This window comes from Pristiophorus japonicus, chromosome 2 (genome assembly GCF_044704955.1).
Source record: "Pristiophorus japonicus isolate sPriJap1 chromosome 2, sPriJap1.hap1, whole genome shotgun sequence".
NCBI lineage: Eukaryota > Metazoa > Chordata > Chondrichthyes > Pristiophoridae > Pristiophorus > Pristiophorus japonicus.
Window position 1 is genome coordinate 292077295 of NC_091978.1, and position 12143 is coordinate 292089437.

General features: G+C 46.8%; 1 protein-coding gene across 1 annotated transcript in view; it reads left to right on the forward strand.

Annotated features, from left to right (window-relative positions):
• Positions 1-8126, forward strand: part of mmaa (metabolism of cobalamin associated A) — a 30674-nt gene extending 22548 nt beyond the window's left edge. Inside the window, exon 4 of the mRNA XM_070865010.1 lies at positions 6713-8126. Within this exon, the coding sequence (XP_070721111.1) occupies positions 6713-7000 (288 nt within the window). The 3' untranslated portion in view covers positions 7001-8126. The remainder of the gene's footprint in view (positions 1-6712) is intronic.
• The last annotated feature ends 4017 nt before the right edge of the window (positions 8127-12143 follow it).

Consider the following 12143-nt stretch of genomic DNA (forward strand, 5'->3'; position numbering starts at 1 on the left):
TTAAGTTAGCCATGCCAATTGCTGAATATAGACCAAAACCAATAAATTAAGTTGCTCATTTAATTTCAAAGCTACCAATTGGGAGCCAGCAAGTGCTACAAAATGAAAGAATAAAATGGCTAAAACAAAATTTTCAAATTTCTTTTATCAACCATGTTGTTTCCTCAGGTACCTATATACACCTAAATAAATACAATTTATAATGTAAATATAATTTGTATAAAAGTATTTTAACTTCCCCCAAATTGCCTAAATTCTGTTTGAAATTAGCTCTAAGTTTTACCCTCAGAAGCCTTCCCCTGTCAGTGGATTGGGGCTTGAGTTTTGCTCCTTCTTTAGAACTTGCTTTGTACAACTTGGTCTTTCCACCTGCTATTTTTTGAACCACCATGCAAGCAATTCAGTACAGATTGACCCTCCCTTATCCGGAACCCTCGGGACCTGGCCTGTTCTGGATAAGGGATTTTTCCGGACGAGGGGTGATCACGTTAAATTGGATGGTACAGGTACTGAGCAAGGGGATATCGGGGCTGGCTGGCTTGGGGCTGGGAGTGTGGCAAAGAGATCATGGGGTGGGGGGAGGGGGGGGCGGTGGGAGGGAAGAGAGAGGGAGATCTCGAGGTCAGGCCAATGATTGCGGGAGTCAACAGTGAGGAAGGTCTTCAAATTGTTTACGTTGGTGTTCTGCGCATGCGCCTACCCGGTGGCTGGGAATAGTTCTAGACGAAGGGTGGTTCCGGATAAGGGAGGTTCAACCTATATCTTGTTCCTACCACCACCCCACCTCAAAAAGAACATAGTGGTTATACTGTGTGCAGACTCTACTTGACGCACTCTTCAGGTAAATTTATCTTCATAGCGTCTTCAGTCGATCTTTGTGGCACCTCATCTACTCCATGCCACCAGCTTTGTAGCACTGGCACATCGCCTCTAATATACCCTCAATTGGTAGCTGTGCTCCATTCCTAGGCTACGCCTTCCCAGACCTCAGCCTCTGCTTGCCTGGGCTCATGTCCTGTACTGCTTCCTCCTTCACAACCTAGTGCCCTCAGCCTCAATCTTCCTTCTCCATCGGTGTTTCCACACCTAATCATATCCATTCTCCAGTCATCTCCCACTTCAGTGTCATCCTAGCTCTTGCACCTGAAAACCCCATCAATACCTATGATTCCCTACCTGACTATTCACAGGCCCACCTTTCCCAGTTCTCATAGGCCTTGAAATTCCAGAGTATGTCTTAGTCTCCTGCCATAATGGCGACGAGAGATCAGTGGAGGATTATGGCGGAGAACTGAGAGAACCCCCCACCGTGGAATTTCAGGGTTGCAAACTCCAACTTCCTGAGTCTTCCATGTCTGCAGATCTATTTACTTAATTTGCCCTGCCCCCCCAAATTATTCCTTGGCACCAGCACCCTTCACAACCAGTGCTGCCACCCCACAAGTGCCTGTGCCCTGCCTCCACCCAACTGCTATCAGAGCCTATCACCCATAAACTATTTCCTGGCGCAGACTGCAATATTATTGACTGCTCCCATGTCCCAGTGCTGTCATATCAATGTGCACCAATTACTCCTAGGCCCAGCTCTTCCTCACACTCCTTTCTGGCTGCAGCTCCTTCTGCCTGGACCCATGGGCCAAATACAATCATAGAATCATAGAATTTTTTTTTTTATAGCATGGAAGGATACCATTTCGGCCCATCGTGTCCGTGCCAGCCGACAAAGAGCTATCTAGCTCTTGGTCTGTAGCCTTGTAGGTTACGGCACTTCAAGTGCACATCCAAGTACTTTTTAAAAGTGGTAAAGGTTTCTGCCTCTACCACCCTTTCAGGCAGTGAGTTCCAGACCCCCACCAACCTCTGGGTGAAAAGATTTCCCCTTAAATCCCCTCTAAACCTCCTACCAATTACTTTAATTCTATGCCCCCTGGTTGTTGACCCCATGCTAAGGGAAATAGGTCCTTCATATCCACTCTATCTAGGCCCCTCATAATTTTATATACCTCTAAGATCTCCCCTCAGCCTCTTCTGTTCCAAAGAAAATAAACTCAGCCTAACCAATCTTTCCTCATAGCTAAAATTCGCCAGTCCAGGCAACATCTTTGTAAATCTCCTCTGTGCCCTCCCTAGTGCAATCACATCTTTGCTGTAATGTAGAACCCCACTGGAAACAGCTTTCCAGTCACAAAAACACCCATCAACCATTACCCTTTGCTTCCTGCCACTGAGCCAATTTTGGATCCAACTTGCCACTTTGCCTTGGATCCCATGGGCTTTTACTTTCGTGACCAGACTGCCATGTGGGACCTTATCAAAAGCCTTGCTAAAATCCATGTACATTACATCAAACGCACTACACTCATCGACCCTCCTTGTTACCTCCTCAAAAAATTCATTCAAAAATTCAATCCCTTGCTTCCATCTGGCTGCACTCCCTTCATCCCAGACGCTTCCTTGGCTGACCCCCACACTCTTCTGTCTCATTTTGCAGCATGTCTCTCTGGCCAATCCCAGTACCCACCTCTAACCCTCACATGTTCCCCATCATGTTGTATACCCTAAACTTTTATAAAGTTGCATGTTAATATTGAGTACAGCAGTAAAGACATCATTGTGAGAGCGAGGGAGAAAAGAGTGAAGATTTGGAGAAAGATTGAGAGAAGGACTCGAACAGTATTGAGTGTGGACAGGAAATCGCGAGATAGTTGCAGAAAGAGAGAAGCACTTTTTTGTCATGACCAATACCATGGAGGATCAGCTATAGTTGAATATATGGTATAATGATTGTCATTATAAAATGTATGACCTGAAATTCAGTACCGCTGGAAAGCTGGTGTTCCCCCACCTTTTTGTGGCCATTAGTGCCGAAATTTTTGTGTGTCTTGCCCACCCCATATTCGGCTCCGAAAGTGAACATATGGGTTCCAGCGCTAATTAACTCTTCCAAAGTGGATTTTTCAGCAGTGTGGCTGTCTTAATCTGAGCATTATCACCACTGAAAAAGTCAGCATGCAGATAAGGGTTTCTAATGAGCCAGCTGCTCGGCCAGGGTTTGCAGCAAGGCCCTGAGGGGGAAGGAGGTTGGAAGAATGGCTGGCGTAAGAGGTGCAAGGAGAGCCAACAAGTTCACTGATATGGAACTGGAGACACTAATGGACGGTGTAGAGGACAGACTAAGAATACTGTTTCCTGATGTGGGGAGACCTGGCAAACAGGCAGTACATAATGCATGGAGGGAGATTGCAGGGGAGGTGTCGGGCACCTCCATATATATGTGAGGACGCACCCTTCCAGGGTGGTGATGGGTCGACGCCTCCCAGCTCTGGGGCGACGGGGATCCTCCTCCTCCTCCTCCTCCTCCTCCTCAGGTGGTACTGCTGGCTTGACCTCCAGTGGCTGTCCCCTCATGATGACCAGGTTGTGCAGCATGCAGCAGACCGTGATGATTATGGAGACCCGTTGAGAGTACTGCAAGGTGCCACCAGAGTGGTCCAGGCACCAGAACCTCTGTTTAAGGATGCCTATGCACTGCTCGATGCTGCATCTGGCGGCACAATGAGCATCATTGTATGCATGCTCTGGCGCTGTCCTGGGGTTCCGCAGAGAAGTGAGCAGCCAAGTGGACAGGGGATATCCCTTGTCCCAAACAGCCAACCGCAATCCTGATTCGGGCCAGTGAAGACAGCAGGCACACTGGTCTGCTGCTAAATGAACGAATCATGGCTGCTGCCTCCCTTGCCTGCTGACTGGCTGCACGATGCTAATGGCTACGCCTTCTCCTGCGTGCCGTCCTGCTTCTGGCCACCTGTCGCCCTTTCAGCACTCCTCCCATCCTCAGGGTAAACCCTGCAAAGCAGGTCTCTGCAGCCTGCAGGCCTCCACTAAAGAGTCAGACCTGAAAGTTGTACAAAAGTACAGGGGTATGTGCAAACCTCTGAGCAGCAGGTTTAATGGAACCAAAACAATTAATAAAACTAATAAGATAAGTACTATGGATGCATGCTGGAAAATGAAATAAAATCAATAATAAGTAATAAAACTTTTTACCTACCAAAGAGCCCCAGTGGTATCGTATTCGAGCACCGCATTGAAAATCTCGCGGGGCACTGCCGGGAAAAGACCTATCTTTTCCTTGATGAATTTCGTGGTGGTAGTCCCTTTCCAGCGGCCCACACGCTGCAGAGCTCACCGTTGGAAACCTTCCTTTACAGCGGCTTCACTGCGCCATTTCTGGCGGAAGTGAACACCGCTGAAATCCTCCCTGAGCTGAATGTGGCTTGGGGAGGGAAAAGTACCCGACCGCGGCGGGTGATCGATTTTTTTCGATCGACCGCCCAAACTCCGTGGTGCCTGTAGTATCTACCTCCTACCTGCATTGCCATGCCATGGCATGTAAAAAGTGATTTGAATTTAAATTTGAAGTTCCCATAGATATTGAGTAAATCAGTGAAGTTTCGTGAGCAAGCTTGTAAGTTCATGTTGATTGGAAGAATATTTGAGGTACCGTTCATAGAAATATTACGGAAGCTTACAACACAGAAGGAAGCCATTCGACCCATCGGGTCTGTGCCAGCCAAAAAAGAGCTATCCAGCCTAATCTCATTTTCCAGCTCTTGGTCCATAGTCTTGTAGGTTACGGCACTTCAAGTGCATATCCAAGTACTTTTTAAATGCGATGAGTGTTTCAAATTAAACATCATAGGCAGTCCCTTGGAGTCGAGGGTGACTTGCTTCCACATTAAAAATGAGTTCTCGGATAACTGATAAGTCCGATGCGGGAACTGCAGTCTCTGTCGCAGGTTGAAAGGACGTTGGTTAAAGTGCTTTGGTTGTCATGCGCACCTTTCGCCATTTGCGCTTGGTCTGCACTTGCTCCCAGCGAAGAGAATAGAGGTGTTCGGCGCCTTCCCGGATTATATTCTTCCACTTTGAGCGATCTTGCGCCAGGGATTCCCAGGTGTCGGTGGGGATGTTGAACTACTTCAAGGAGGCCTTGAAGCATTTCCTCTGCCCACCTGGGGCTCATTTGCTGTGTCGGAGCTCCGAATAGAGCGTTTGCTTTGGGAGTCTCGTATCGGGCATAAGAACAATGTGGCCCATCCATTGGAGCTGATCGAGCGTTGTCAGTGCTTCGATACTGAGGATGTTGGCCTGGGCGAGAACACTGACGTTGGTGTACCTATCCTGCCAATAAATTTGCAGGATCTTCCGGAGGCAGCGTTGGTGTTTTGATGTCTCTGCTGTATATAATCCATGTCTCAGAAGCATATATGAGGGCAGGTATCACTACTGCTCTGTAGACCATTAGCTTTGTGCCAGTTTTAAGGTTCTGGTCTTCAAACACTCTCTTCCTTAGGCGACCAAAGGCTGCGCTGGCACACTGAAGGCGGTGTTGGACCTTGTCATTGATGTCTGCCCTTGTTGACAATAGGCTCCTGAGGTATGGAAAATGGTCCACGTTATCCAAGGCTTTATCATGGATTTTGATAATCCGGGGGGGGCAATGCTGTGTGGCGGGGGCACCTTTGTTTTACGGATGTTTTAGTGTAAGGCCAATGCTCTCGTACGCTATGGTGAACGTGTTAACGATTGTTTGGAGTTCGTCCTCCGAGTGAGCGCAGACGCAACCATCATCTGCTTATTGTAATTCGATGATGGAGGATGGCACGACCTTGGATCTAGTCTGAAGGCGACGGAGGTTGAACAGTTTCCCGTTTGTTCTATAGATTATCTCCACTCCAGCGGGAAGCTTACTGACGGTGAGATGTAGCATTGCAGTAAGGAAGATCGAGAAGACCGTTGGTGCAGTGACACAGCCTTACTTCATCCCGGTCCATACATGAATTGTGTCTGGTGGATCTGTTGGTCAGGATCACGGCTTGCATGTCATGAAACAAGCGGGGGATGATGACAAATTTTTGAGGACAGCTGAATTTGAAGAGTACGCTCCATAATTCCTCAGTTAACTGTGTCAAAGGCCTTTCAGTTCAAAGAAGGTCATGTACAGAGTTTGGTGGTGTTCCCTGCATTTCTCTTGAATTTGTCACGCGGTGACGATCCTGTCCATTGTGCTCCTTAGTGGGCAGAATCCGCATTGCGACTCTGGGAGAAGCTCTTCTGCCACAGGGAGAAGGTGGTTGAGGAGGATTCTTGTGATAACTTTCCCTGTGGTCGACAGCAGGGAAATGCCTCTGTAGTTACCGCAATTGGACTTATCCCCTTTCTTGAAGATGGTCACGATTATGGTGTCTCTGAGATCCCCTGGCATGCTCTCCTCTTCCAAATAAGAGAAATTACCTCATTCTTTCACGCCAGTAGTGCATCTCCACCATGTTTTCGTGCTTCGGCGGGTATTCCATCTGCTCCTGAGGCCTTGTTCTTCAGTTGTCGAATGGCCTTTTCAACCTCATGCAACTTTGGGGCTGCACTGAGATGGTGGCGCATAGCATGCTGTGGGATGGAGTCGAGTACACTCACATCGAAGACAGAGTCTCGGTTAAGGAGATCTTCAAAGTGCTCTTTCCAACGAGCACTGATTGCCTCTGTCCTCCAATTCACACATTGTTGATTTCCAGAAAGCTATTTCATATGAATGTCCTTTATTTTCTTGTAATTTTCATATGTACAGCCATCTGCAAGAGCGACCCATTTATAAGAAAAGTTTGATGGTATTCATTTTGTAAAATAATACTTATTTTCCTTTCTTTCTCAGGTGATGCGTGTATCTTCAATAAGTGGGGAAGGGATTCCTGAACTCTGGAAGAAAATAGCAGAATTCCACACCACAATGTTTGCAAGTGGTGAGTTGCAAATAAAAAGACAAAAACAACAAAAGGTGTGGATGTGGAACCTGATCAGAGAGAATGTTACTGAGTACTTCTGCAACCATCCAGCTGTCAGGAATAAGATTCCCAGTTTAGAAGATGAGGTTGTCAGTGGTGATATAACTCCTGGTCTAGCAGCCGACATCCTTCTGAAGGCATTTTCAACAAAGAAATAAATATCATACTCTAAATGAAATGTTGTAAATACTGAGTATTATGGATTACATTTTTATGAAGTGAGCAGGATAGTTGCAGAGATCATTTTTAATCATCCAAAGTGTTTTAAAGGAACCATTCCTTGTTGGCTCAATGGGATTGCTGCATAAAAGCATCTTTTATGAAGATTTTCTTGCATTGCTTTACTCAGAATTAAAATCATCATTTGTGTTTGTACAGCATATTTTCTGGACAAGCATGCAATGTGATCCAATTTCATTTGCAAAGCTGGCTGACCATAATTCACTAATCACTTATCGAATCATAGAATGGTTGCAGCACAGATGGAGGCCATTCAGCCCGTCAAGCCCGTGCCGGCTCTCTGCAAGAGCACTTCAACTAGTCCCACTCCCCCGTCCTCTTCCCGTAGCTCTGCAAATTTTTTTCCTTCAGGTTCTTATTCAATTCCCTATTGAAAGCCATGATTGAGTCTGCCTCCACTAGCATCTCAGGTAGTGCATTCCAGATCCTAACCACTCGCTGCGTAAAAAAGTTTTCCCTCATGTCGCCTTTGGTTCTTTTGTCAATCACCTTAAATCTGTGTCCTCTGGTTCTCGACTCGTCCGCCAATGGGAACAGTTTCTATCTGTCATGAATTTGAATACCTCTATCAAATCTCCTCTCAACCTTCTCTGCTTTAAGGAGAACAACAACAACTTTGTCACATGGACTAAATGGTCACTTTTTGCAGCAATAAAAATCTATGAAATAGCTTCTCTTTTTATATTTGCTGGTTTTTACCATTGCTCAACCTCTTGCCTTATCGGGAACAGGGAAATGTTATTTTATTTCTGTATATAATATGTCATATGATTGAGACTAGAAGGTTAATTTTCCAAGTACACGTAGTGCTAAAACATTTCAGAAAATCGCAGTGGCCTTACCTGTGACTTTCTGATATGCATTGTATGTGAGGTCTCCTGCTGCCAGTGCATACACAATTAACCCCCCCCTCCCCACCACAGTTATATTAATTAAACCCTGTACAATAATTATGCATTTAACAAATGTCAAAAACCAACGAGTTCCCGTTACATGACCACATTTTGTTTTTGCATAGGGAAAAAAATAAAAGCATTTATTTCACTGATTGCATTTTATGTGTGGATTATAAAATGTTGGCCTTGAGATTGATTTTATTGGTTGATGTGCCATTCATTTTGGAGGCTTGTTGATTTGGTCCAAGATTGGTCAGCTGGGCTGCAAGTATTGGTAGCCATTCAACACCATCTGTTACCCTTAATTACCTCAAATATTTTCTTTAAAGCTCTCATTCAGAGTTGACCATTTTAAAAATGATTTTAGCTCACACACTGATGCAGAAGCAACCCCTGATATTTTGCAATGCTAGTTTTTATATGACTTTATTTATGTTAATTTGATTTCTTCCTTCTTAACAGGAAGCCATTGATACATTCAAAGTGCATTTCTGAATATTGCAGCCACGGAAACTTCACCTAAATGGCTGTTCTTATCAAGCTTAGACAGTGAGTGACAGTGGACTTTTAGATCATTGTGAATAAGACCGATCTTGTCCTCACCAAATGTTCTAGATTTTCCAGCATGAGTCACTCGTTAACATTCCGGAGTGGGAGCCCTATCTAATCTGATTATTTTCTTCCCTTGCTTGCCCAGAGGTACTGAACCCAACTGGTATTATTCCTACTCCCAGCCTAATTCAGCACAAACCAACAATGAAACCAGGGAACCTCAGGGCTATTACTGACTGAACCTTCAATAACTAACTCCTTTTCTAGCATTTCTATATCTTTATATATATATAGATAAATAGATCAGCTTTCTGCATCTTTTGAGTTCCTTTTTGGAGGTTGGCTTCACTTTTTAGAAAATTGATTTGTAGCTGAAAACCAATCCCAAAGGTCAATTTTTCAAACAATTCAAGATCTAGAGTTGTAAACTGTAACATAGTCATATAGGGCCCAAGTTTCCACAAGAAAAAAAACGGGCGCCCCTCCGAGCTGGGCGCCCGTTTTTCGCGCCTAAAACGGCGCCTAAAAAAATCCTCGGTATTCTCCACCTACTTACAGGTCCTCTGGCCCTCGGCGCAGCCAGCACGAGCTGTGGGGGGGGCGGAGCCAGGTCCCTGCGCTGAAAACAGTGCCGGGACCTCTGCACATGCGCGCTACAGTCTGCACGCAAATGCAGTAGCTCCAGGCGCCGAACTGTGTGGGAGGGGCCCGAAGCACGCAGCCCCTAGCCCTGGCTGAATGGCCTCACTGGGGCTCCTCCCACGGCCAGCTCCTGCTCCCCGCCCCCGACAAGACCCGACACCCGCTCCCCCCCCCCCCCCCGGCCGACCAGACCCCCCCCGCCGACCCGACCCGACCCCCGCTCTCCCCCCCCATCCCGACTGACCTGACCCGACCCGCGCTCCTGTTCCCCGACCCGACTCCCGGACTGGATCCGATCCGACCTGACCTCTCCCTTCCCCCCCCCCCCCTCTCTTTTCCCCCCCCCCCCTCTCTCTCTCCCTCCCCTTTCTCTCTCTCCTCTCTTCTCCCTCTCTCTCTCTCTCTCTCCCCCTCTCTCTCTCTCCCCCTCTCTCTCTCTCCCCCTCTCTCTCTCTCCCCCTCTCTCTCTCTCTCTCCCTCTCTCTCTCTCTCTCTCTCTCGCTCTCTCTCTCTCTCCCGCTCAGCGGCACGAACGGCTGCAGAATTCTCCCTGGCTGAAGCACTTTCACACAGGTAGGAAGATGGTTTATTTAATCTTTTCTTGGCTTATAAATGTTTATTCAGGTTGGATTTATTTGTAGAAGTATAAATAAGGATTTATTGTCGAATTTAATGAGTTCCCTACCCACCTCGTTCTGGACGCCTAAATTGTAACCTGCGCCTGATTTTTTAATGTGTAGAGTAGGTTTTTTCAGTTCTACAAAAATCTTCACTGGCTCCATTCTACTTTAGTTTGGAGTACATTTTCACTGTGGAAACTTTCAAATCAGGCGTCAGTGGCCGGACACGCCCCCTTTTGAAGAAAAAATTCTGTTCTAAACTAGAACTGTTCTACCTGACTAGAACTGCAGAAAAAAAAATGTGGAGAATTGCGATTTCTAAAATAGTCCATTCTCCACCAGTTGCTCCTAAAAATCAGGCGCGAATCATGTGGAAACTTGGGCCCATAGACACAGCTAGGTCAACTTTCAGTTCAATTTTACAGAAGTAGAGGGAAATGTTGAGGGTGAGGAGAATATTCGGGGGCGGGGGGGTAATGCAATAAGTGTGAGAAGAACAATCAATACAGGGATATTTCAGAGAATACTTGGAAGGGGGCGAGCAAGGGATTTGCCCGCCTCCAGTTGTCCTTAAGGTGGTCGTCGGCCGCCTTTTTGAACCGTTGCAGTCCGTATGGTGAAGGTACTCACGGTGCTGTTAGAGAGGAAATTTCAGGATTTTAACCCAATGTCAATGAAGGAAAGGCGATATATTTCCAATTTTCAAGTCAGGGTGGTGCATGATTTGGAGGGGAACTTGGAGGTGGTGGTGTTTCCATGACCCTACTGCCCTTGTCCTTCTAGATGGTAGAGGTCGCGGGTTTAGGAAGTGCTGTCGAAGGAGCCTTGGTGAATTGCTGCAGTGCATCTTGTAGATGATACACACTGCAGCCACGTTGCGCTACTGGTTTGAAGTGAATGTTTAAGGTGGTAGGTGCAGTGTGGATCAAGCGGGCTGCTTTGTCCTGGATGTTGTTGAGCTTTGTTGTTGGAGCTGCACTCATCCAGGCAAGTGGAGTGTATTCCATCACACTCTTGACTTGTGCCTTGTAGATGGTGGAATGGCTTTGGGGAGTTGGGAGCAATGTTCTCTTTTTTTGGCATGCCATTCAAAATACCGCGCATGTATGGTTTTTACATTGAAAAGCTGGCTGCATGGGATCTGTGTAGCACTGCTCAGCCGTGCAGATTAAAATAAATGTTGGTTAGGAGGTGAGTCACTCGCCACAGAATATCTAACCACTGACTTAATGTTTTAGCCACAGTATTTATGTGGCTGATAGTTAAGTTTCTTGTCAATGGACTCCCCCCAATCAGGATGTAAATAGTGAGCGATTAGACAATGGTACTGCTATTGAATGTCAAGTGGAGTAGACTATTTTGTTGGAGATGGTCATTGCATGGCACTTGTGTGACATGCAGGCACGGCTGCTTCCTTATGAGGAGTTGTGAATAGAACTGAATGCTGTCCGATCAGCAGCGAACATCCCCACTTCTGACATTATTATGGAAAGAAGGGCATTGATGAAGCACGGGAAAATGTTTGGGTCTCGGAAACTGCCCTTAGGAACTCCTGCAGTTATGTCCTGGGACTGAGATCGCCTCCAATAATAACCATATTGCTTTGTGCTAGGTATGACTCCAACCAGTGGAGCATTTTCCCCTGATCCCCATTGACTTCAATTTTACTAGGGCTCCTTGGTGCCACACTCTGTCAAATGCTGCTTTGATATCAAGGACGGTCACTCTCGCCTCACCTCTGGAATTCAGCTCTTCTGTCCATGTTTGGACCAAGGCTAAAATGGACCAAGTGATCCTGGCGGAACCCAAACGGAGCATCGGTGAACAGGTTATTGGTGTGCAAGTCCTGCTTGATAGCACTGTTGCCGTTACCTATCCATCATCATCATCATAGGCAGTCCCTTGGAATCGAGGAAGACTTGGCTTCCACTCCTGAAGTGAGTTCTTTGGTGGCTGAACAGTCCAATACGAGATCCATTGACTCTGTCACAGGTGGGACAGATAGTCGTTGAGGGAGGGGGTGGATGGGACTGATTTGCCGCACGCTCTTTCCGCTGCCTGCGCTTGATTTCTGCATGCTCTCGCCGTTGAGACTCGAGGTGCTCAGCACCCTCTCGGATGCACTTCCTCCACTTAGGGCAGTCTTGGGCCAAGGGCAGTCTTGGGCCAGGGACTCCCAGGTGCCAATGGGAATGTCGCACTTTATCAGGGAGGCTTTGAGGGTTTACTTGTAGCGTTTCCGCTGCCCACCTTTGGCATGTTTGCCATGAAGGAGCTCCGAGTAGAGCACTTGCTTTGGGAGTCTCATGTCTGGCATGTGAGCTATGTGGCCTGCCCAGCGGAGCTGATTG